The 27770-nt window shown below is 45.0% G+C and overlaps 1 protein-coding gene across 1 annotated transcript in view; it reads left to right on the top strand.

Annotated features, from left to right (window-relative positions):
• The window catches only part of LOC124606491, a 286812-nt gene that overhangs the window by 11685 nt on the left and 247357 nt on the right, over nucleotides 1–27770 (top strand). The window contains exon 2 of the mRNA XM_047138473.1: nucleotides 6223–6392. Coding sequence (XP_046994429.1) covers nucleotides 6223–6392 — 170 coding nt within the window. The remainder of the gene's footprint in view (nucleotides 1–6222; nucleotides 6393–27770) is intronic.

Below are 27770 nucleotides of genomic sequence, written 5' to 3' on the forward strand. Positions count from 1 at the left end.
TGGGGAAGGCGAGCCAAAGGTTGCGTTTCATTGGCAGGACACTTAGAAGATGCAACAAGTCCACTAAAGAGACAGCTTACACTACACTCGTCGCGGCGAGATCTATTTACGAAATTTCAGTCACCAGCTTTCTCTTATGAATGCGAAAGTATTTTGTTGAGCCCAGCCTATATAGGTAGGAATGATCATCAAAATAAAATAAGAGAAATCAGAGCTCGAACAGAAAGGTTTAGGTGTTCGTTTTTCCAGCGCGCTGTTCTGGAGTGGAATGGTAGGGAGATAATATGATTGTGGTTCGGTGAACCCTCTGACAGGCACTTAGGTGTGAATTGCAGAGTGATCATGTAGATGTAGATGTATGGCGATGAGGAATACACGCTTCCAATGTGCGTTCACCGCGATGTCGCCAAACACGGATGTGACCATCATGATGTTGTAAACAGAACCTGGATTCATCCGAAAAAATGACGTTTTGCCATTCGTGCACCAAGGTTCGTCGTTGAATACACCATCGCAGGCGTTACTGTGATGCAGCGTCAAGGGTAACCGCAGCCATGGTCTCCGAGCTGTTAGTCCATGCTGCTGCAAACGTCGTCGAACTGTTAGTGCAGATGGTTGTTGTCTCACAAACGTCCCCATCTGTTGACTCAGGGATCGAGACGTGGCTGCACGATCCGTTGCAGCCATGCGGATAAGATGCCTGTCATCTCGACTGCTAGTGATAAGAGGCCGTTGGGATCCAGCACGGCGTTCCGTATTACCCTCCTGAACCCACCGTTTCCATATTCTGCTAACATTCATTGGATCTCGACCAACGCGAGCAGTAATGTCGCGATACAATAAACCGCAATCGCGATAGGCTACAATCCAACCTTTATCAAAGTCGGCAACGTGATTGTACGCATTTCTCCTCCTTACACGAGGCATCACAACAACGTTTCACCAGGTAACGCCGGTCAACTGATGTTTGTGTATGAGAAATCGGTTGGAAACTTTCCTCATGTCTGCACGTTGTAGGTGTCGCCACCGGCGCCAACCTTCTGCGAATGCTCTGAAAAGCTAAAGATTTGCATATCATAGCATCTTCTTCCTGTTTCGCGTCTGTAGCACGTCATCTTCGTGGTGTAGCAATTTTAATGGCCAGTAGTGTACATTGATCAGCCAGTACATTATGACCACCGACCTACTATCGATATAAACCCATCCTGTCGATAGCACCGTCACCTGGGCGAGCCATGACTGCTAGGTAGACACGTGCGCGGTGCATGTAGTATTAATGAACGTGCTGTTCGTGTGCAGAATGGGGAAGCTGTGCGATCTATCTGTGTTTGGTGCGACTTTTTGGGTGTTCAAAGAGTGTTGTGATGAATATCGTCAACAAGGTTAAACCAAGTCCAGACGTCGTGGGGTTGGGCGGCCAGCCCTCATTCCAGACGTCGGACTTAGCAGGCTGCTCTGACTGGTAAAACAGGACAGGCGTGTGGCGGAACTGACATCAGACTTTAATGCTGGGCAGAGTACAGGTGTGTCCAAACACACAGTGTACCGAACACTCCTAAAGATGGGCCTCCGCAGCATGCGACCCATGCATGTGCCACAATATTGGCAGCCGGAACTGAAATGGGCACATGACCATCGGCATTGGACGTTGGCGCAGTGGAAGAGCGTTGCGTGGTCCGATAAATCCCGATACCTTCTTCATCATGGTGATGGGATGACGCGAATCCGTGTCTGCCAGGGGGAAAGCGCTTCGACACCTGCACTGTAGGAGAGAGGCAAGCTGGCGGTGGCTCCGTTACGCTCTCGGGAACGTTCACGTAGGCATCCATGTGTCAAGTTGGAGCTCGTGCAAGTCTCTATGTTGGCCAAGGAGTATCGTACTGCTTGCAGACCACGTGCACCCTTTCATGACGATCATATTTCCCAACGGCACTGGCATTTTTCATCAAGATAACGCGCCCTATCACAAGGCCACGAATGTGATGGAGTTCCAATTGCACCTCCCCCCCCCCCTCCACAACTTCGCCAGATCTGAGCCTGATCGTACATACAGGGTTATTACAAATGATTGAAGCGATTTCACAGCTCTACAATAACTTTATTATTTGAGATATTTTCACAATGCTTTGCACACACATACAAAAACTCAAAAAGTTTTTTTAGGCATTCACAAATGTTCGATATGTGCCCCTTTAGTGATTCGGCAGACATCAAGCCGATAATCAAGTTCCTCCCACACTCGGCGCAGCATGTCCCCATCAATGAGTTCGAAAGTATCGTTGATGCGAGCTCGCAGTTCTGGCACGTTTCTTGGTAGAGGAGGTTTAAACACTGAATCTTTCACATAACCCCACAGAAAGAAATCGCATGGGGTTAAGTCGGGAGAGCGTGGAGGCCATGACATGAATTGCTGATCATGATCTCCACCACGACCGATCCATCGGTTTTCCAATCTCCTGTTTAAGAAATGCCTAACATCATGATGAAAGTGCGGTGGAGCACCATCCTGTTGAAAGATGAAGTCGGCGCTGTCGGTCTCCAGTTGTGGCATGAGCCAATTTTTCAGTATGTCCACATACACGTGTCCTGTAACGTTTTTTTCACAGAAGAAAAAGGGGTCGTAAACTTTAAAGCGTGAGATTGCAAAAAACACGTTAACTTTTGGTGAATTGCGAATCTGCTGCACGAATGCGTCAGGATTCTCTACCGCCCAGATTCGCACATTGTGTCTGTTCACTTCACCATTAAGAAAAAAATGTTGCTTCATCACTGAAAACAAGTTTCGCACTGAACGCATCCTCTTCCATGAGCTGTTGCAACCGCGCCGAAATTTCAAAGCGTTTTACTTTGTCATCGGGTGTCAGGGCTTGTAGCAATTGTAAACGGTAAGGCTTCTGCTTTAGCCTTTTCCGTAAGATTTTCCAAACCGTCGGCTGTGGTACGTTTAGCTCCCTGCTTGCTTTATTCGTCGACTTCCGCGGGTTACGCGTGAAACTTGCCCGCACGCGTTCAACCGTTTCTTCGCTCACTGCAGGCCGACCCGTTGATTTCCCCTTACAGAGGCATCCAGAAGCTTTAAACTGCGCATACCATCGCCGAGTGGAGTTAGCAGTTGGTGGATCTTTGTTCAACTTCGTCCTGAAGTGTCGTTGCACTGTTATGACTGACTGATGTGAGTGCATTTCAAGCACGACATACGCTTTCTCGGCTCCTGTCGTCATTTTGTCTCACTGCGCTCTTGAGAGCTCTGGCGGCAGAAACCTGAAGTGCGGCTTCAGCCGAACAAAACTTTGAGTTTTTCTACGTATCTGTACTGTGTCGTGACCATATGTCAATGAATGGAGCTACAGTGAATTTATGAAATCGCTTCAGCCATTTGTAATAGCCCTGTAGTTCTGGTCCCCCAAACCGTCCAAGTTTTCTAGAGTCGCCGTTGATCATCAAGCGAATGTCATACTGGAAATTGCAACCATCCTCCAAAATACGTTATCAACAGTTAGGAATTTAAAAGAAAGGGTGGGGGACGCATGAACACGCACACAGAGACAGTGATATTTTAAATTGTAACTTTTCTTAGGAGCAAATGAAGAATGGAAGTGAAAAATTTTTCAATATTTGTAAGAAGAATGAAAAACAGAGGATCTCTGTACACGACCGATTTGTGTCCAAACAACTGAGAAAGTTTTCTGACACCACAAAATTACCTTGCTCATCAGTCATTATAAAAAAAAATTTAAAATAAATACATTATTAAGAATGTTCTAAATGTCATGTCAGGAAACTGACAAGGTGCGTCAATAAAAGGTTGGTTATACGTGCGAATGACCATTTTTTTTTGTTCCAAATGCCATTAATACTGACACAATATGTTTTATTTGTGATGGTACAAGTACAGAAACGCAGCAGTAAGTTTTAACTGGTAGAGATGCAATCAATAAAACCATTTCTCGTATCGATCGAAGCAGGAGAGCGTTTGATATCATGGAGGAGCACTTTGCGGAGCGCTTTCTGGCTCTGAGGTAGCCACAGGCCACTGGCGTGGGCTTCGATTGGCCGCCATATTCTCCGGATCTGGACACATGCGACCCCCTTTTGTGGCGCTAAAGACAAGGTGTACAGCGATAAATAAAGACAAGGTGTACAGCAATAACCTCAAAACCATTGATGAGCTGGAAACAGCCATTCAGGAGGTCATCGACAGCATCGATGTTCCGGCACTTCAGCGCGTCATGCAGAATTTCGCTATTCGTCTGCGCCACCTCATCGCCAATAATGGCAGGCGTATGGAACATGTCACAACCCAAATCCGAATATCTGTAGTGACTCTTACATGTTGAATAAAGTATGTGCCGCAACTATTTTCTTTTTTTTTCATATACACTACTGGTCATTAAAATCGATACATCACGAAGATGACGTGCTACAGACGCGAAATTTAACCGACAGGAAGAAGATGCTGTAATATGCAAATGATTAGTTTTTCAGGGCATTCACACAAGGTTGGCACCGGTGGCGACACCTACAACGTGCTGACATGAGGAAAATATCCAACCGATTTCTCATACACAAACAGCAGTTGACTGGCGTTGCCTGATGAAAAGTTGTTGTGATGCCTCGTGTAAGGAGGAGAAATGCGTACCATCACGTTTCCGACTTTGATAAAGGTTGGATTGTAGCCTATCGCAATTGCTGTTTATCGTATCGCGATATTGCTGCTCGCGTTGGTCGAGATCCAATGACTATTGGCAGATTATGGAATCGGTGGGTTCAGACGGGTAATACGGAACGCCGTGCTGGATCCCAACGGCCTCGTATCACTAGCAGTCGAGATGACAGGCATCTTATCCGCATGGCTGTAAAGGATCGTGCAGCCACGTCTCGATCCATGGGTCAACAGATGGGGACGTTTGCAAGACAACAACCATCTGCACAAACAGTTCGATGACGTTTGCAGCAGTATGGACTATCAGCTCGGAGACCATGGCTGCGATTACCCTTGACACTGCATCATAGACAGGAGCTTCTGCCATGGTGTACTCAACGACGAACCTGGGTGCACGAATGGCAATAAGTCATTCTTTCGGATGAATCCAGGTTCTTTTTACATCATCATGATGATCGCATCCGTATTTGGCGACATCGCGGTGAACGCGTATTGGAAGCGTGTATTCGTCATCGCCATACTGGCGTATCACCCGGCGTGATGGTATGGGGGTGCCATTGGTTACACGTCTCGGTCACCTCTTGTTCGCATTGACAGCACTTTGAACAGTGGACGTTACATTTCAGATGTGTTACGACCCGTGGCTCTACCCTTCATTCTATCCCTGAAAATCAATACATTTCAGCAGGATAATGCACGACCGCATGTTGCAGGTCCTGTAGGGGCCTTTCTGGATACAGAAAATGTTGGACTGCTGCCCTGGCCAGCACATTATCCAGATCCCTCACCAACTGAAAACATCTGGTCAGTGGTGGCTGATCAACTGGCTCGTCACAATACACCAGTCACTAATCTTGATGAACTGTGGTATTGTGTTGAAGCTGCATGGGCAGCTGTACCTGTACACGGCATCCAAGCTCTGTTTGACTCAATGCCCAGGCGTATCAAGGCCGTTATTACGGCCAGAGGTGGTTGTTGTGGGTACTGATTTCTCAGGATCTATGCACCCAAATTGCGTGAAAATATAATCACATTTCAGTTATAGTACAACATATTTGTCCAATGAATACCCGATTATCATCTGCATTTCTTCTTGGTGTAGCAATTTTAATCGCCAGTAGTGTAGTTCAATAATTGTCACCCTGTACCAGGTGTCATTTTGCTACGATTCACTTCATTCGCTACAATTATATGTGAGGAAGAATAGAGAAGGCTGCGGAAAGTGAAAGTGGTGGTAGCTGTAACCGTAGTGAGAACAGATTGCCAGCTGTCTATGTATAACGTGCATTCTGTTGTATATAACTTTTGCTTCTGACCACGCGGATGCTGTGCTATAGAATCTGACCAAATTCCGGTTCCAAAATAAGTTCGATATTTGAACAATGGGTGCGACCTGAAGGAAAAGGCAGTTTTTGTGACAACTAGAGCTTACCGCATTGTAAGGTCAGGATTTAGATATCCCCCACCTTGGAGAACCTTACAATGTGCTGCTGACATTCTTGAGCATCTCAAAGCAACCGCACTGTCGCTTCTGCGCTGATGCGTGTGTCGCTGCACAGTGTTAATCGTGCGTGTCCGCCTCCGTTGTGTTGCAGTGGCTCCCTCGGCCGCCCTGCGCTGCTACCGCTGCGGAGAGTACACGGACGGTGTGGGCTCCATCACGCCCTGCCTCAACTACACGGCGCAGAGGCACCTCAAGGAGTGCCCCCCAGAGGCCAACCACTGTGTGGTGAGTACTCGGCCCCTCCCTGCCTTCCAGCACTCTCAAAAGTAGCGACGGCGGTCACCTGGCCAATTCACCGGCTGCCCACTGCTCCACAGCACTGAGGAGTGGACACTGCGGACTTGCTCCATTCGAGCTGCTTCTCAGTTGTAGAATGTGAACATTAGTGCCCGGATATCAGATTCTTGGGTGACTGCAATTCGATAGCAGTAAAACGGAGAGAAGGAAACATAGTGGGTGAATATGGATTGGGGGTAAGAAATAAAAGAGGAAGCCGTCTGGTAGAATTTTGCACAGAGCATGACTTAATCATAACTAACACCTGGTTCAAGAATCATAAAAGAAGGTTGTATACATGGAAGAATCCTGGAGATACTAGAAGGTATCAGATAGGTTATATAATAGTACGTCAGAGATTTAGGAACCAGGTTTTAAATTGTAAGACATTTCCAGGGGCAGATGTGGACTCTGACCACAATCTATTGGTTATGAATTGTAGATTAAAACTGAAGAAACTGCAAAAAGGTGGGAATTTAAGGTGATGGGACCTGGATAAACTGACTAAACCAGAGGTTGTACAGAGTTTCAGAGAGAGCATATGGGAACAATTGACAGTAATGGGGGAAAGAAGTACAGTAGAAGAAGAATGGGTAGCTTTGAGGGATGAAGTAGTGAAGGCAGCAGAGGATCAAGTAGGTAAAAAGACGAGGGCTAGTAGGAATCCTTGGGTGACAGAAGAAATATTGAATGTAATTGATGAAAGGAGAAAATATAAAAATGCAGTAAATGAAGCAGGTAAAAAGGAATACAAACGTCTCAAAAATGACATCGACAGGAAGTGCAAAATGGCTAAGCAGGGATGGCCAGAGGACAAATGTAAGGTCGTAGAGGCTTATCTCACGAGGGGTAAGATAGATACTGCCTACAGGAAAATTAGAGAGACTTTTGGAGAAAAGAGAACCACTTGTACGAATATCAAGAGCTTAGATGGAAAGCAGAAAGGTGAAAGGAGTATATAGAGGGCCTATACAAAGGCGATGTACTTGAGGAAAATATTATGGAAATGGGAGAGGATGTAGATGAAGATGAAATGGGAGATATGATACTGCGTGAAGAGTTTGACAGAGCACTGAAAGACCTAAGTCGAAACAAGGCCCCGGGAGTAGACAACATTCCATTAGAACTACTGACAGCCTTGGGAAAGCCAGTCCTACCAAAACTCTACCATCTGGTGAGCAAGATGTATGAGACAGGCAAAATTCCCTCGGACTTCAACAAGAATATAATAATTCCAATCCCAAAGAAAGCAGGTGTTGACAGATGTGAAAATTACCGAACTATTAGTTTAATAAGTCACAGCTGCAAAATACTAACACGAATTCTTTACAGACGAATGGAAAAACTGTTAGAAGCTGACCTCTGGGAAGATCAGTTTGGATTCCGTAGAAATGTTGGAACACGTGAGGCAATACTGACCCTACGACTTATCTTAGAAGCAAGATTAAGGAAAGGCAAACCTACGTTTCTAGCATTTGCAGACTTAGAGAAAGCTTTTGACAATGTTGACTGGAATACTCCCTTTCAAATTCTCAAAGTGGCAGGGTAAAATACAGGGAGCGAAAGACTATTTACATTTTGAACAGAAACCAGATGGCAGTTATAAGATTTGAGGGACATGAAAGGGAAGCAGTGGTTGGGAAGGGAGTGAGACAGGGTTGTAGCCTCTCCCCGATGTTACTCAATCTGTATATTGAGCAAGCAGTAAAGCAAACAAAAGAAAAATTCGGATTAGGTATTAAAATCCATGGAGAAGAAACAAAAACTTTGAGGTTCGCCGATGACATTGTAATTCTGTCAGAGACAGCAAAGGACTTGGAAGAGCAGTTGAACGGAATGGACAGTTTCATGAAAGGAGGATATCAGATGAACATCAACAAATGCAAAACGAGGATAATGGAATGTAGTTGAATTAAGTCGGGTGATGCTGAGGGAATTAGGTTAGGAAATGAGACACTTAAAGTAGTAAAGGAGTTTTGCTATTTGGGGAGCAAAATAACTGATGATGGTCGAAGTAGAGAGGATATAAAATGTAGACTGGCAATGGCAAGGAAAGTGTTTCTGAAGATGAGAAATTTCTTAACATCGAGTATAGATTTAAGTGCCAGGAAGTCGTTTCTGAAAGTATTTATATGGAGTGTAGCCATGTATGGAAGTGAAACATGGATGATAAATATTTTAGACAGGAAGAAAATTGAAGCTTTCGAAATCTGGTGCTACAGAAGAATGCTGATGATTAGATGGGTAGATTACATAACTAATGAGGAGGTATTGAATAGAATTGGGGAAAAGAGGAGTTTGTGGCACAGCTTAACTAGAAGAAGGGATCGGTTGGTAGGATATGTTCTGAGGCATCAAGGGATCACCACTTTAGTATTGGAGGGCAGCGTGGAGGGTAAAAATCGTAGAGAGAGACCAAGAGATGAATACACTAAGTAGATTCAGAAGGATGTAGTTAGCAGTAGGTACTGGGCGATGAAGAAACTTGTACAGGATAGAGTAGCATGTAAAGCTGCATCAAACCAGTCTCAGGACTGAAGACTACAACAACGACAACAACAACAGTTTCTTAAAGCAACACGGCACAGTTCTGTAAAAAAACGCAAAAAATTGTGGTAGGTAGAAGATTCCCGACGGCGGTTAATTACAAAGCTTTTGACACACGTCAATAAAATTCGTAGACAAGTTAGTAGCGTAATATATTAATCACGAAGTCGCCGGCTTTTAATTTTCTGTGAAGCATTTATTTACTATCAAATGGGAATATTCATTAACAAATAAAAAGATAGCGTCTGAATGCAGGCAAGGTACAGCCTTTCTCCGCGGAGCCACTTGTGGGCTGAGGGAAGTGAGCCCATCGCCCTGGGGCCACCTTTTTAGTTCGGGAAAGGTTATAAGTTCTCATCTGGTAGCAGTCTGAGTAGATATAGGCCAGTCTTGGTGGAGGGGGGAGGGGAGGGACTGAAGCGGGAAGAAAATCCCTTCCCCTACCCAAGACTGAATCACGGACCTGAATGGGTGGACTCTAGGGCTCTAGCAACTAGGAAATCAGTGCCATTCATATTTTTTCAGTAAAAATAACATCTTTTGTTTTTATTAGCAGTGGAATAAAAATAAATTAAAATTGGATACAGTCATATGAAATGACTTATTGTTAAATGAAAAATAAAATCTCTAGAAATGAAAAAGTATTTTATTTTATCTTTTATTTTCGCATTTCTGTGCCAATTATAAATTTATTTTTCTTCGCATTAGGAACAGAAAATAAATGTATGTTATCCTTATTAACAAATTATGCTTGAAAATTTTTTATTAACATTTGCATTTGACAATAAAAATCGGATTCGGATCAATGTAAAAATAAATCGCTCTTAGTGAGAATCAATCCAGCTTCACAACTACTAGACCAACATGCTACACACTCAGCTACCAGCGGTATTATTGAAAAGTGTATTGTGTTTCGTAGTTACCAGCACTTTAAAAATCATCTGAGACTCAAAGGCGGTATTTCGTGGGGATTTTTTTTTTTTTTTAAGCTGAATTGCATCGCACTGCATTAATTAGAAAACTGATGTTCTGGCAAATTGTGTAATAATGGAAGCGGAAGAGTCCATTATGTCCCGTTATGGTCGAGTACTTAACATATCTTCAGTTTGTCCACGTTATTTGCTAGGTAAATGAGGCCTGCGACTGTGTTCAGATTGTTATAGATAACACACTTTTTTCTTTCAGCCACGTTTTAGTGGCATGTTTTGTCAGCACTCTACTATTATAACGTGCCCATCTACTAATTTTACATTATTCTGTATGCCAACACTTGCCATAAGTGCGATGTTCTTGTTCTTCTTTAATATGTAATTTATTCAGTTAGGTGTCTTATGTAGGGCCTATTACACTTGATGGGAATATGCATTTCAGTTTCTGTTAATAGCAGTCTACTGACCAAAATTACAACATGTGGAACTTTGCTTCCACCGTTTGCCGATAGGTGGCGACAACGGTAAGTAGCGGTCGAAAGAAACAGATCGCAGAGGTCAGGTAGTTAGCTTGGGCCTCGGTCAACATAACCTCATCCAAACATTAGTCGATTTGTGTCTGCATCATAAAGTTGTTCTTGATTGAAAATGTCAGTTTACGACCGTAATTCTCCTCTTTTGCGGGAGGTATTATTGTTTTGTTTCGATATGAAGAAAACAGCGGCTGAGTCTCGTCGAATGCTCTCAAGTACGTATGGTAAGGACGCTATTAGTGAAAGAACGTGTCGTGAATGATTTCAACGCTTCAAGAACTGCGATTTTAACGTCGTAGACCGGCATAGTGCTGGAAGAGAGAATGTTTTAGAAAATGCAGAACTGGAGATATTGCTGAGTGAAGACTCGCGTCAAACTCAAAAAGAATTGTCACGGTTACTGGGAGTGACACAGCAAGCCATTTCAAAATATCTAATGGCTATGGGCATGATTCAAAAAGAAGGAACTTGGGTCCCGTGTGAGCTGAAACCAGAGACGTTGAACGACGTTTGTGTGTTTGTGAACAGTTGCTTTAGAGGCAAAAACGAAAGGGATTTCTGCGTCGTATTTTGACCGGGGTTCATTACGATAACCCTAAACGCAAAAAATCATGGGGATATCCCGGCCATGCTTCCACGTCGACGGCCAAACCAAATATTCAAGGCTCCAAAATCATGCTCTGCATTTGGTGGGACCAGCTCGGTGTCGTGTACTATGAGGTGTTAAAACCAAGTGAAACAATCACAGGTGCTCGTTATAGAACGCAATTAATGCGTTTGAGCAGAGCATTAAAAGACAAACGGCTGTAATACAGCGAGAGGCACGATAAAGTGATTTTGCAGCACAACACTCGACCCCACGTGGCAATAGAGGTTAAAACGTACTTGGAAACGTTAAAATGGGAAGTCCTACCCCACCCGCCGTATTCTCCACACATTGCTCCCTGTGACTATCACCTGTTTAGGTCAATGGCGCATGGCCTGGCTGATCAGCACTTCCGATCAAATGAAGGAGTCACAAAATGGATCGATTCGTGGATCGCTTCAAAAGATGAACAATTTTTTGGACTTGGGTTTCGTACACTGCCCGAAAGATGGGAGGAAGTAGTGGCCAACAATGGAAAATGCTTTGATTGATACATGTCTAACCAGTTTGTTTCATTAAAGCCTGAAATGTTGGGAAAAAACGCCGGAAGTAAACTTGTACACCTTTTACAAATGAAAAAAAAATTGCGAATATTAAACGAGATGATGATGAGGAAAGGAATAAGTAAGAGGAGTGAAAGAATTAAACAAAATCACAAAAAAGGATAAGTTACCTGCTTCGCGAGTTGTTACCGTCCGTGGTTCTCTATTGAGAGTTTACTAATTTATACTTGCACTGCAGTTCAGCTTTTGCAAGCATATGTCACTGACACCAGTCTGCTACACAGAGTCTCCTTCACATTCTTGTTAAGGGAATAAGACAGGTATTAACACAAGCTGGCGGTTTGCTACAATTATTTCTCCTCGTGTTCCCGTTGGCTCGAGCTCTCAGCCAAGTTTCTCCCTACGCGTTGTGTATTCCATTTTCCCACCGTATGCTCGTATTGATAGCCTGTAAGTTCACTTCTTCTACGAGTACTATTTTATTCGAAAAAGTCAGAGAAAACATTTTGTTCTGTTTTCCAGTATCAGCCATCCATGGCCATCGTCAGAAGGATTGAAAGCAGCACTAGGCAGAAACCAAGAAATGCTTTGTCAATCGATTGGATGATGGCCAATGGCAGCCAATAGCAGTTAACAGTATAAAATATTTTTGTGATTGTGTCGAAGAAATTTATTTATTTATATTTAGGCATTTAAGTACATTTCAGTATTGGATCACGTTATTCTACAGTACATAAAATTACATCTAGTCCTTGTATGTATTCAATGGATCTTTGGGATGCCACGAGGAATTCTTCAAAGACCCCACTGAACGCTCTAGCACTGCATTCTTCTCTAATGTGTTGGATGGTCTGCTTAGGAGCGCCGCAGTCACATGCTGGCGAAGACAGCAGTCCCCATTTGAGAGCGAGTCAACACATCTTCCGTGCCCAGTTCTTAATCGGTTCAGAGTTGACCAGATCTTGCGGGATTGATCAAACCCAGGTACTGCCTCGGTAATACAAGGTATTAGGTGGCAAGTTGTTGGGGCATTCTGGAGACATTCTCTTCTCCAGGAGTTGTCAGACCCAGTGAGGCTGTCGAGAGCAAGAGGAGGATGTCTTGAACGAAGCCTCTTGGTACTCAGATCAGGTATATCGATGTGTACCGGTAGTTCAGGGTTTGCTTCGATCTTGTTGTATTTTCTCTGACAAAGGCAGCTTCTCGTCGTATTTTTGGGGGTAGTATATGACTCAGGACAGGTAGCCATATGTTAGGAGTAGACCTAACGGTTCCTGAAATAATGCGCACTGTGCTGATAAGTTCGACATCGATTTTGTTCACATGACTACGGTTTAGCCATACTGGTGCACAGTACTCCGCCGCAGAGTATACCAGGCTCAGTGCAGACGCCCTCAGAGTTGTTGCCGTTGATCCCCAGGTGGTTCTTGGTCTCACCTTGGCGGCTGTTTTTGTAAGGTGTGATTTCAATGACAAGGTTCTGTCTAACGTGGCCCCTAAGTACCGTGGCTCCTTTTTGTGGTTGAGGTGCATGTCGTCAAGGTATACTCCCAGGGCTCTGTCGGCTTCTCTGTTATAAAGGTGTAAGCGAGTTTCTTCTGTCTTCGTAGCGTTAGGCCTAAGCCTCCATTTACGGAAGTGTGCTGCCACGGCAGACAGATCGGGTGACAGGGTTTCTTCCATTGCATCAAAATCGGCGTGCCTTGTTGCAATTGCCCAGTCATCAGCGTAGCCAAATTTCATACAAGCTCTTCCTGGCATGTCAGCGATGTATAGGCTGAAAAGCAGTTGGGCTAATACCGAGCCTTGAGGTAAGCCATTTTGAAGGAATTTCTGGCTGCTGACTTTGTTTCCCATGACGACCTGGAATCCTCTGTTGGCAATCATGTTACCAACAGGCTTTGTCATTTTATGACAGGGAATTACACTCCTGGAAATGGAAAAAAGAACACATTGACACCGGTGTGTCAGACCCACCATACTTGCTCCGAACACTGCGAGAGGGCTGTACAAGCAATGATCACACGCACGGCACAGCGGACACACCAGGAACCGCGGTGTTGGCCGTCGAATGGCGCTAGCTGCGCAGCATTTGTGCATCGCCGCCGTCAGTGTCAGCCAGTTTGCCGTGGCATACGGAGCTCCATCGCAGTCTTTAACACTGGTAGCATCCCGCGACAGCGTGGACGTGAACCGTATGTGCAGTTGACAGACTTTGAGCGAGGGCGTATAGTGGGCATGCGGGAGGCCGGGTGGACGTACCGCCGAATTGCTCAACACGTGGGGCGTGAGGTCTCCACAGTACATCGATGTTGTCGCCAGTGGTCGGCGGAAGGTGCACGTGCCCGTCGACCTGGGACCGGACCGCAGCGACGCACGGATGCACGCCAAGACCGTAGGATCCTACGCAGTGCCGTAGGGGACCGCACCGCCACTTCCCAGCAAATTAGGGACACTGTTGCTCCTGGGGTATCGGCGAGGACCATTCGCAACCGTCTCCATGAAGCTGGGCTACGGTCCCGCACACCGTTAGGCCGTCTTCCGCTCACGCCCCAACATCGTGCAGCCCGCCTCCAGTGGTGTCGCGACAGGCGTGAATGGAGGGACGAATGGAGACGTGTCGTCTTCAGCGATGCGAGTCGCTTCTGCCTTGGTGCCAATGATGGTCGTATGCGTGTTTGGCGCCGTGCAGGTGAGCGCCACAATCAGGACTGCATACGACCGAGGCACACAGGGCCAACACCCGGCATCATGGTGTGGGGAGCGATCTCCTACACTGGCCGTACACCACTGGTGATCGTCGAGGGGACACTGAATAGTGCACGGTACATCCAAACCGTCATCGAACCCATCGTTCTACCATTCCTAGACCGGCAAGGGAACTTGCTGTTCCAACAGGACAATGCACGTCCGCATGTATCCCGTGCCACCCAACGTGCTCTAGAAGGTGTAAGTCAACTACCCTGGCCAGCAAGATCTCCGGATCTGTCCCCCATTGAGCATGTTTGGGACTGGATGAAGCGTCGTCTCACGGGGTCTGCACGTCCAGCACGAACGCTGGTCCAACTGAGGCGCCAGGTGGAAATGGCATGGCAAGCCGTTCCACAGGACTACATCCAGCATCTCTACGATCGTCTCCATGGGAGAATAGCAGCCTGAATTGCTGCGAAAGGTGGATATACACTGTACTAGTGCCGACATTGTGCATGCTCTGTCGCCTGTGTCTATGTGCCTGTGGTTCTGTCAGTGTGATCATGTGATGTATCTGACCCCAGGAATGTGTCAATAAAGTTTCCCCTTCCTGGGACAATGAATTCACGGTGTTCTAATTTCAATTTCCAGGAGTGTATTTTCATCAGTTTATAGAGTAGGCCTTGTCTCCAGACGGTATCATAGGCTGCAGACAAGTCAATGAAGGCCACAGATGTTTTTAGTTTATTTTGGAATCCCGCTTCAGTATGTGTTGTAAGGGCCAGGACTTGGTCTGCACAGCTTTGGTTGGGACGAAAGCCAGCTTGTTCCACTGGGATGGCCGTGAGTATTGTCTGACCGATCCTGTTAAGTGGTACCCGTTTCAGAAGTTTGTACATCATGCTAAGCAGTGCTATGGGCCGGTAGTTCTGCGGTAGATTTCCCGGTTTACCTGGCTTTAGGAGGGCAATTATCTTGGCACGTTTAAGTTCTTGGGGTATGTTTCCTGTCTGCAGTAGTGATGTGAAGAACTTTGTTAACCATATTTTGGTATATTTGCCAGACTTGATAAGAAATTGTGGGAGGATGTCACCTGAGCCAGACTGTCGAAAAAAATATTAAATGAACAATAAAATGTTTGTGACTGTCTTCCTACAAAACATTATTTTTCCCAGTACGTTGTATCTCTTCAGTGTGGAAGAAAATTAAAAACATTGCGTTTAAAAGACCCACATTGTTGCATCATGCATTTCCCCGAAGGCAAAAGTGCCCTGGAGTTGCCGTCTCCCCTGTGCCGTTGAGACTACGTACATTGCACACACTGGCACGAAATTAAAAATTGTTCTTTCGTGCGTTTGACTATGCATAGACATTCAGGTTAAGGGCCAAGTTCAGCAGAAAAAGTGGGCTGTGTGGCTGCAGCAGTGGTTACGAAACTCTGAGGCAGAGCAAAGTGCTGGAGTGTGTGGGCAGAGCTGCGCCGAGTGAGTGAGGGGAATCTGCCGCGGGGCTGTCGCCAGTTCGCAGAACTGCCGCAGCCACTGAGTGGCGCTGGTCGCTCGCTCCAGGCGACGCTTCCATTATACGTATGTTAATCAGGCGCGCACTTTTAATATTCGTTCTTCCTCTGGCGCCACTCTCTTCCATCTCACGAGAAGAGTCCACACCCACACGTCGCGCACGAGTGGCTGCGTCAGTGAACGTGTGGAACTGGAGCCGCTGCCGGCAGTTCCAGCAATTTCTGGAACCTCTGCTGCGGAGCATCACACACAGCAGGGGCACCTTTACAGTATGTGGATATGTAGCAGAACAGTACTGACATGGTCTTGTTTTGAAAAACCGACTACCGATGGTCATTTCCTAGCCAACATGCGCCTGCTGTAATAGCACAGATGACAAAATGGCAGATACCAAAATAGACGACAGAGGGATAGAGAAACAATTAAAATCGCTCAAAAGAGGAAAGGCCGCTTTACCTGATGGGATTCCAGTTCGATTTTACACAGAGTACGCGAAGGAACTTGTCCCTCCCCCCGCCCCTTATTGCAGCGGTGTACCGTAGGTCTCTAAAAGAGCGTAGCGTTCCAAAGGATTGGAAAAGGGCACAGGTCATCCCCGTTTTCAAGAAGGGACGTTGAACAGATGTGCAGAACTATAGACCTATATCTCTAACGTCGATCAAATTGTAGAATTTTGGAATACGTATTATGTTCGAGTATAATGACTTTTCTGGAACTAGAAATCTACTCTGTAGGAATCAGCATGGGCTTCGAAAAAAGACGGTTGTGTGAAACTCAGCTCGCGCTTTTCGTCCACGAGACTCGGAGGGCCATAGACACGGGTTTCCAGGTATATGCCGTGTTTCTCGACTTCCGCAAGGCGTTCGATGCAGTTCCCCACAGTCGTTTAATGAACAAAGTAAGAGCATATGGACTATCAGACCAATTGTGTGATTGGATTGAAGAGTTTCTAGATAACAGAACGCAGCATGTCATTTTCAATGGAGAGAAGTCTTCTGAAGTAAGAGTGATTTCAGGTGTGCCGCAGGGGAGTGTCGTAGCACCGTTGCTATTCACAATATACATAAATGACCTTGTGGATAACATCGGAAGTTCACTGAGGCTTTTTGTGGATGATGCTGTAGTATATCGAGAGGTTGTAACAATGGAAAATTGTACTGAAATGCGGGAGGATCTGCAGCGATTTGACACATGGTGCAGGGAATGGCAATTGAATCTCAATGTGCACAAGTATAATGTGCTGCGAACACATAGAAAGAAAGATCCTTTATCATATAGCTACAACATAGCAGGTCAGCAACTGGAAGCAGTTAATTCCATAAATTACCTGGGAGTAGGCATTAGGAGTGATTTAAAATGGAATGACCATATAATGTTGATCGTCGGTAAAGCAGATCCCATTCATCGCAAGAATCCTAAGTAAATGCAATCCGAAAACAAAGGAAGTAGCTTACAGTACACTTGTCCGCCCACTGCTTGAATATTGCTCAACAGTGTGGGATCCGTACCAGATAGGGTTGATACAAGAGATAGCGAAGATCCAACGGAGAGCAGCGCGCTTCGGTACAGGATCATTTAGTAATCGATAAAGCGTTGCGGAGATGATAGATAAACTCCAGTGGAAGGCTCTGCAGGAGAAACGCTCAGTAGCCCGGTACTTTTGTTAAAGTTTCGAGAACATACCTTCACCGAGGAGTCAAGCAGTATATTGCTCCCTCCTACGTATATCTCGCGAAGAGACCATGAGGATAAAATCAGAGAGATTAGAGCCCACACAGAGGCATACCGACAATCTTTCTTTCCACGAACAATACGAGAATGGAATAGAAGGGAGAACCGATAGAGGTACTCAAGGTACCCTTCGCCACACACCGTCAGGTGGCTTGCGGAGTATGGATGTAGATGTAGATGTAGATAGCACAGTTCACGTGTTGCATCGTAGTGTTACTGTACCGCACTATTTACATTTACCGTCTTTGAACAATATGACAACACTTTCACGGAAAAAAGAGAAAAATTTTAATTTAATAAGACCAACAAGACATTCCTCTATGTCAATTTTAGTGCTAGAGATTCTTCAAACACTAAAAATCAAATACTTATTTACATCACATTCGTTACAACTGTAACAGTGGACAGAGATTTTCTCCACAGCCCGTCAACATTGTACACTACAAGTGAACTTCCAGATTCCCAACTATCCTCATTTATCTCATTTTAATTTTTATTCAATACAATGACTGTAACATTGCCACCTTAAATGAAATATGATTAGAGACACTGAATAATAATAATAATAATAATAATAATAATAATAATAATAATAATAATACAATGACAAATTGGGTTTGAAAGGTCTGCTATAAACTCCTGTAAAAGACACGCATCTCTACGAACCTGAAAGTAAGTTAATACAGTGTAGTGGCTAAAATAGCGGGTTCACAGGCGCGTGTATATATAACAACCGGACTTTGAACATTGGACACACTAGAAAGAAGGATTATAAGATAAATAATGTAATACAGTCACAGGAGTTCTGGAAAATCAAAAATCGTGAGAAAATCAGTCAGAATATGCAGGAAATATCAGTATAATGATGAAGTGGTTGTTAGTATTATTTAGACTTATTTATAGAATTATTGGGAACAGATTAACCAAATTAATACAAAAATATCTGTGGGAAATGAAATGGGAAATATGCTGAATCAAAGAGGTCAAGAAAGACGTGGTAACACAAAATGTTAAATTATCCGTAACAACAGCAAGACATGTGTTTGGGAAAAAAAATTATCTTCGAAGGGATCCAAAGGTTGAAATCCTGATGACAAGGTATTAGAGCACAGGTCCAGCGAAGTCCATACTAAAAGGCAGTCCAACTACAATAATCTCCTCATTAGTCACATCTTCCACGCCAGTAATTACAGCGCCACACTAGGCAACCTGCGTGCTCTTCATATCCTACCATCCAACTTCAGATTGACAGCAGAGGACAGAAACGTTTGGAGAAGATGGCAAGACGCAAGAACCGTAAACAACAGAGAAACGAAGGTGGAATTTGATGCTGGTTGATCAGTACAAACCGACTAACAAAAAAAAAATAGTAATTGCGTGTTGATATAAAATGCTAAAATCATATTATTAATATTGGGCTGAGAATGGGGAAAGTGAAGCCCACAGCCAGTTTTGATTTACCATATTGACACTTCTGTAAAAAAGGCGAAGGTTAAAGAACCGGAAATTCAGTATCTGCTTCCTGTGAAGAAACTTTTTGTTGGAGTTAGGTTGGGGTTAGATTGTTTGGGGAAGGGGACCAAACAGCGAGGCCATCGGTCTCATCGGATTAGGGAAGGACGGGGAAGGAAGTCGGCCGTACCCTTTCAAAGGCACCATCCCGGCATTTGCCTGGAGCGATTTAGGGAAATCACGGAAAGCCTAAATCAGGGTGGTCGGACGCGGGATTGAACTTTTATTGGAGTACTTTGAAATTTTGGTAATAGGTAATCTCAGAAAATGTAAGTCGCACGTACCAATCGTGGGTTATCACTACAGTTCACACTTCCTCCCCCCCCCCCCCCCCGCCCACAATTGTTTTGGTGTTGGTTGACGTACTGCCATGCAGCAAGATGGATTTGGATGAAAATACAAGTGCATTGCTTTGCATATTAAACAAAGAGTCGTCATGCCATCTCACACACTAACAGAGACAGTAGACGAATTGTTAAATCTTCATTACTCCAATGCAGGCGACGTATACGCAGAAATTTTGCTACACTACAGATGATGACACATTCGCTTATGTTGTAACTATCCAAGACAGACAAACCGCATACATAATGTGGGGCGGCTGGTGAAATTATTTGTTTATATAAATGCTCCTGAATGCAAAACCAGTTCCTATTATTTATGCTGTCTTTTGCCGTTCTCAACACTGGCTCTCTAACTACAGTATTGGCAACCAGAAACTGATTAGCAAAACGTGAAGCCTGTAATTAGAATTCCTAGTGCCCACTTCATCTGAGAAATACACTTATAGCTACAGCTTATAGCTCTGAGGAATTAGGAGATTGTCTGGGATTCATAATCAAAAACGATCGTGAAAAAAAACGTTGTATTCTGAAAGTCACAGATGAAAAAAAAATCCACACAACCTGACTAACAGAGCAGTTCAGCGTCTAATGCGCTGATACAACTATAACTGTCCAAATTAAATGTTTAAATGAATGCTCGCCATAATTTGATGATAATGCTCATCAAACGCCACGCTAAATAATGGTAGAATGTTTGTCCCGCGGCGTCACGTGAAAATACGACATACGCAAACTGAAGCTAGATAATTAAAGTCATCCCAGAATTAACACTTCACTCGAAAATGATTTCATGGTTACGCGTATCCCGAGTAACTTAATACGGCATCCGAGGCTGTCTATAGCAATGATACCGACGCGACGCGACTCCCGACACACATGGCGTGCTATTCAGCGTCTGGAGAGAACTGGGGCCTTTTTTCCTCGCGCAGCGTTCTTATATATAAAGCCGCGGTGCGGACGGCTAAGGGAACGCCTGATCAAATCGGCTCTCCCGACTAACCGCTGGGCTAGTAATGCACCACATTAAGTTATTGAATAAATCATAGCTTCTTTTGCTGATGGCCGATGAAGCTCTCAATTTAAATGTGCATTCAGCACACAAGTAAGTAACCATAATAAAAGTTTAATGTGGCTAAGTTAAATATTTTGGCCGAGAGAATTAATTTAATTACACTGCACGCAGTAGACGAGCCCTGAACTTGCCCTTTGGAGATACGCTATCGCTATAGTTTTATAGTTATTCAAGTGAAACTTCTCACATCTTTATGGTTATAGCGGATCTCCATTCTACTTAAATATAAACATCCTAGCCTTATATATTAGCCTACTTAATCTATCTTGCTTCCTTAATTTTTAAGACAAAAACCAGAAAATCATGAATTTCCACTAAAATCTTAATTTGTAAGATCCAAAGTACTGTTTCTATTAAATTATTATTGAAAAGGAATCTAAGTATAAATTTTTAAATCTCTAGCTCTTTTCTGTTGCGCCAATGATTTTTACAGAAAAACGTCCAAATTTCGAAAATGGTTAAAGTTATCGAACTGATATTCAACACATAGTAATTTAGTATTACTCCTGACATGCTAGAACCGTTTCAGGTTATTTGCTTAATTTTTAAAGTACTGCACAACATTTATGACGTCAGAGCTAATTACAGCGGACTGGCTGGCACACAATGGAAAGACTGATGTGAATTTACTACGGCGTGAGTAGGCTGCTTTCCTACAGTAACTAGAGCATTAACACCGCCCAGACAAATCTGAAACGACAACAGGGGTTAATATGTTCGTAGGCTTCCACGGCCAGTGTCAGTCGGAATAAAATCATTTTGGATATTTGGCAGCGTTCTTATGAAACACTAAAAGCAACTAATTTCCGTGGTCCGAACCGTCTTTGTAGCGACCCTCTTCAGGCCGACTATCTGCTGGTAATGAATTTCCCATGTATTACGTCTTATTTCGGTTGCCATGTTGACTACCGATGCCACTGGACAATCTGAAGCAAAGATTACTACAGAGGGCGACTGTACAGTAGGCTGCTATCTGTGCTACTGTGCCATGTGATTGGCAGACAACAGCAAGTCGGCAGCTTGTACCTGGGGATAGTGTTTTGCTGCAGCGAGACGTTGATCCTCCCCGGCAGTTCTCATCTGGACGCTTGTTTATGTGTTGAGCGGGGGTCATATGATGCTGCTGGCTGGCCAACATTATTTTATGTGCCTGATGGACTGGGCTCCCTGGCAGTCAGCCCGTCGGTGACGCAATCATCCACCACGTCCGTGCTGCTAAGGCGTTTAATTATTTCTGTAGCCTCTCTTATTTTTCGCTGCTGCAGTCACTGCTGCTGAGCAAGCACACGCCGATCGTGAAAATTAATAGATCGGCCACAGTCCCGTTGGTCTTCAGCTGTAGCTGATGTGTTGTGGTGCGCCAGTCGCACGTTGTGTTCATGCACCGACACTCGTGTAGTAATTCGTATACAGGTTTCAACAAGACAGATTTCGCTGCATTCTCATCAAAGTTCGCAGGAACCTGCAGTGTGGAGAGCATCTACGGAAACGTTCGTCGGCCTCAACAGATCTCAGGTCTTGCGATCGCTCTGTATTGTTGGTTTAATTCCCATGCGGAGCAGTGCCTTATTCTACACTGTCGCTTCTCCTATGAGGCAAGCGATCAACAGGAAGAGGCCTCTACTGTATCTTTGTCTATTTTATTTTCACTGTGCCTCCATAAATCGTTGTATGTTCTTGTTGCTAAATCCATTCGCCCGGAAGGATGACTGGAGCTCGTTCAGCTGGAAATTTGTGGTAAGGTCTTATGGGACCAAACTGCTGAGGTCATCGGTCCCTAGGCTTACGCACTACTTGATCTAACTTAAACCAACTTACGCAAAGGACAACACGCACCCATGCCCGAGAGAGGACTCGAATCTCCGTTGGGGGCAGCCACACGGACCATGACAAGACGCCTCAGACTGCACGGCTACACGACGTGGCGCTCGTTCAGTTCATGTAGCAGGTTGTCGTCGCCGGTATTCTCTGTCAGCTCACGTAGGACAGCTGAAAACATTCTACTTACGTTTCAAATCTAGACTTTAATAATGAAATGGGAAGGTACTGTTATTCAGAATTCGGGGGGAAGTTGTGATTTAAATGACAATAGATTTATTCATCCTTAACATCACAAGACAACAAAAATGACAAGAGAAACGTCACACAAACATTTTTATTTGACAAACGCTTTCACTAACATGTTGTCTGTGGTGGACAAAGTGATCAGCTGGGGATCGACACGCGACACTAACCGGAACACTAACCGCTCTATCTGACTTCATACACGTGAATCCGGCCCATGGCACAAAAAACTACGCCACCATCAAGCATCTATATTGTACCATTCCAAAAAGAAAAATATGGTTCCAAGAAACAGGGTGCTGAGAAACATATACTGGAGCCCTACGCCGTAGCAGCGAATCCCTTACCCTCCTGCTGGTCAGTGCGGCACACCACGATACGTTCGGCTACTGATGTCATGGACGGCCGCAGTCTGTTATTAATGGCGCGCGCCCGAAAAATGCAAGTACGCGGTCCCACGGTCGGTTGATTCGGAATGCAGGTACCTTACTATGAGGCTCTGAACCCTGGTGGATTCCCATGTGCAGGTGTACCCGTTCGCTGGTCTGCCAAACCAATTTGACTCCGTGCCACGACAATTCGTGACGGATTATGTCAAATGTTTAGACGGCCGACTCAAGACAAATAAGTACACCCACGCATTACTCGTTGTGTGCGTGATGCTAGAAGCAGTACCTCTGATGGTTCAGAAGGTGACTGGCACAGGCTCTAAGTGGCACACTAGCAAAGGACATAAGTCTCACCGCTTAGGAACAGACCTGCAGTTCTTTACCGGCGAAGGGCCAGTACAAGAGTGAGATCTCTTCTCTTTCCGTTCGCTTCCTCCTCAGCTAGGTAGCAAAGCACATTTACGTCTTAGACTTCCCCCACTTTAGCACAAGCCAATCACGAGCTGGAGCCCAGCATTCTTAGCTGCGAGAGCGGCCTTTGCTCTCCATACACCGATTTGACCACTCAGAGACTTTAAAGTTAATTGGGAGAAAATGAAAAAAGATTCAGCTTCGCGCCTCTTTCCCGTGTGTTTACACAATGTCTTTTGCTAACAACACGACCAGGATGGAACCACATCCCTCCATAAATAGCTTGTTATCTTCCCTGTTGCATCCATTTCAAAGTTTCAAAGAATGGCCATAAACTCGCTAAAAGCCTGGTGCTTCCATAATATGTTTTGTGTCTGGGCGTCAGTGTCCCATGGAAAATCGCAGAACGCTCACAGTTGTCGGCTTCCTGCCTAACAAGGGCACATCCTCTGCTTTATTGCCGGTCCACAATGCCCTGGCCATTGCAGCAGCAACTTCTCAGCGCTAGTCAGTCTACGTGGACACGGCTGCCTCCCGACCGGCGCCGACCAACATGCCTGCACAATAAGGCCATGGAACTTGGCCGCACGGAAATGTTTCCAGCCAGGCTCCACAGAAAAAACACGCTTCCCTCGGCCCATCGTCGCCGTGCTCTTTTACTGCAATCATTTAAATCGGCACCCTATTCCTTTGAACGCAGTTAAAGCTTACCATTAATCCTTCCTTGGAGCACGCAAACAATAGCATTAACTACTGCCCACCATTTCATCATGATGTATGAAGTCAAAATCGCAATAAAGACCATATACTCTAAGAACATGAAGTAGCATTACAACGAATCAGAAGTGAGAGGGCCCTGCAACCTCTCACGGCGTTCTCTCGTGCTGGATAGTGGTACGACTATGCATGCAGATATGTTGGTGTGCGGCAATTTTCTGTACACTTCATGTCCCATTTTGCTGCTGGATGTTACGTATCCTTCTACACCCATAAAAGTAATCGCTCTGGTACACTACTGGCCATTAAAATTGCTACACCACGAAGATGAGTGCTACAGACGCGAAATTTAACCGACACGAAGAAGATGCTGTGATATGAAAATGATTAGCTTTTCAGAGCATTCGCACAAGGTTGGCGCCGGTGGCGACACCTACAACGTGCTGATATGAGGAAAGCTTCCAACCGATTTCTCATACACAAACAGCAGTTGGCCGGCGTTGCCTGGTGAAACGTTGTTGTGATGCCTCGTGTAAGGAGGAGAAATGCGTACCATCACGTTCCGACTTTGATAATGGTCTGATTGTAGCCTATCGCGATTGCGGTTTATCGTATAGGGACATTGCTGATCGCGTTGGTCGAGATCCAATGACTGTTAGCAGAATACGGAATCGGTAGGTTCAGGAGGGTAATACGGAACGCCGTGCTGGATCCCAACGGCCTCGTATCACTAACAGTCGAGATGACAGGCATCTTATCCGCAAGACTGTAACGGATCGTGCAGCCACGCCTCGATCCCTGAGTCAACAGATGGTGTACTCAACGACGAACCTGGGTGCACGAATGGCAATAAGTCATTTTTTTCGGATGAATCCAGGTTGTGTTTACAGCATCATGATGGTCGCATCTGTGTTTGGCGACATCGCGGTGAACGCACATTAGAAGCGTGTATTCGTCATCGCCATACTGGCGTATCACCCGGCGTGATGGTATGGGGTGCCATTTTTACACGTCTCGGCCACCTCTTCTTCGCACTGACGGCACTTTGAACAGTGGACGTTACATTTCAGATGTGTTACGTTCCGTGGTTCTATCCTTCATTCGATCCCTGCGAAACCCTATATTTCAGCAGGATAATGTACGACGGCATGTTGCAGGTCCTGTACGGTCCTTTCTGGATACAGAAAATGTTGGACTGCTGCCCTGGCCAGCACATTCTCCAGATCTCTTACCAAGTGAAAACGTCTGGTCAATGGTTGCCGAGCAACTGGCTCGTCACAATACGCCAGTCACTAATCTTGATGAACTGTGGTATCGTGTTAAAGCTGCATGGGTAGCTGTGCCTGTACACGTCATCCAAGCTGTGTTTGACTCGATGCCCAGGCGTATCAAGGCCGTTATTACGGCCAGAGGTCGTTGTTCTGAGTACTGATTTCTCAGGATCTATGCACCCAAATTGGGTGAAAATGTAATCACATGTCAGTTCTAGTATAATATATTTGTCCAATGAATACCCGTTTATCATCTGCATTTCTTCTTGGTGTAGCAATTTTAATGACCAGTAGTGTAATTCCTTTTTTTAATGTGAACTGTATGTTTATATGTACGATGTTGAAACCTGCGTAGCTCTGCTTCCAATGGGGCCATATGATGAACGTGTCGACCATGTTCCTCAGCCAACAACGTCTCAGCGACGCGAAACTTAAGGTCTGCTCGCATTCTTCAATGAGCACCTCACCTCTATGTGTGAAAAGGAAGATACCATTCGCATTCCATCTGTCTGTTCATAGAATTTGTCCTGCCAACTAAAGTATGTTGATCACAAGCATAACTGCATCAAGTCGCAGGTGTTTGATGGTATACATTGAGGTTTAAAAGTCATCGGATACTACCTAATATCGTGTCGGACCTCCTCCTGTCCGGCGAAGAGCGGCAGATTGACTTGGCAACAAGTCGTTGAAAATCCCCTGCAGAAATATTGAGCCATGCTTCCTCTAGAACCGATCACAACTTCGAAAGTGTTGCTGGTGCAAGATTTTGGCTGGCTCTAAGCACTGCGGGACTTAATATCTGAGGTCATCAGTCCCCTAGACTTAGAACTACTTCAATCTAACCAACCTAAGGACATCACACACATCCATGCACGAGGCAGAATTCGAACCTCCGACCGCTGCAGCAGCGCGGTTCCGGACCGAAGTGCCGAGAACCGCTCGGTCACAGCGGTAGGCTGCAAGATTTTGTACACGAAATGACCACTTGATTACTTCCCATTCATATCGGGAGATCTGGCTAGCCAAATCATTCGTTCGAATTGTCCAGAATGTTCCGCAAACCAGCTGCGAACAGTTGTGGCCCGGTGACATGGCGCAGTGACATCCATAAAACTTCCACCGTTGTTTGGGAACATAAAGTCCATTAATGGTTGCAAATGGTCTCCAAGCAACCAAACACAACCGTTTCCACTCAACGACCGGTTCAGTTGATCCAGAGGACCCAGTCCATTCCATGCAAACACAGTCCATACCATTATGGAACCACCAACAGTTTGCACAGTGCCTTGTTGACAACTTGGGTCCATGGCATGGTCCCACTCGAATCCTGTCATCAGCTCTTACCAACTGATATCGGGATTCATCCATTAGGCGACCAGCCGTCTAGGGTCCAGCCTATATGGTCACCAGCTCGGGAGAGCCGCTGCAGGCGATTTCGTGCTGTTAGCAAAGGCACTCGCGTCGGTTGTCTGCTGCCATAGCACATTAACGCCAAATTTCGCCGCACTGTCCTAAAGGGTATGTTCGCTGTACGTACCACATCGACTTCTGCAATTATCGTAGGAGTAAATATCCTCAGAGTAGTGAATAAACTTAAATCACTTAATAAAAGCAATTCTTCTGTTCCAGACTGTATACCAATTAGGTTCCTTTCAGAGTATACCGATGCATTAGCTCCATACTTACAATCATATACAACCGTTCGCTCGACGAAAGATCCGTACCCAAAGACCGGAAAGTTGCACCGGTCACACCAATATTCAAGAAAGGTAGTAAGAGTAATCCACCAAATTACAGGCCCATACCGTTAACGTCGATATGCATCAGGATTTTGGAACATATATTGTGTTCGAACATTATGAATTACCTCGAAGTAAAAGGTCTATTGACACACAGTCAGCATGGGTTTAGAAAACATCGTTCCTGTGAAACACAACTAGCTCTTTATTCACATGAAGTGTTGAGTGCTATTGACAAGGCATTTCAGATCGATTCCGTATTTCTGGATTTCCGGAAGGCTTTTGACACGGTACCACACAAACGGCTCGTAGTGAAATTGCCTGCTTACGGAATATCGTCTCAGTTATGTGGGTGGATTTGTGATTTCCTGTCAGAGAGGTTACAGTTCGTAGTAATTGACGGAAAGTCATCGAGTAAAACAGAAGTGATTTCAGGCGTTCTCCAAGGTAGTGTTATAGGCCCTTTGCTGTTCCTTATCTACATAAACGATTTGGGAGACAATCTGGGCAGCCGTCTTCGGTTGTCTGCAGATGACGCTGTCGTTTATCGACTAATAAAGTCATCAGAAGATCAAAACAAACTGCAAAACGATTTAGAAAAGATATCTGAATGGTGCGAAAAGTGGCAGTTGACCCTAAATAACGAAAAGTGTGAGGACATCCAACTGAGTGCTCAAAGGAACTCGTTAAACTTCGGTTAAACGATAA

This window comes from Schistocerca americana, chromosome 3 (genome assembly GCF_021461395.2).
Source record: "Schistocerca americana isolate TAMUIC-IGC-003095 chromosome 3, iqSchAmer2.1, whole genome shotgun sequence".
NCBI lineage: Eukaryota > Metazoa > Arthropoda > Insecta > Orthoptera > Acrididae > Schistocerca > Schistocerca americana.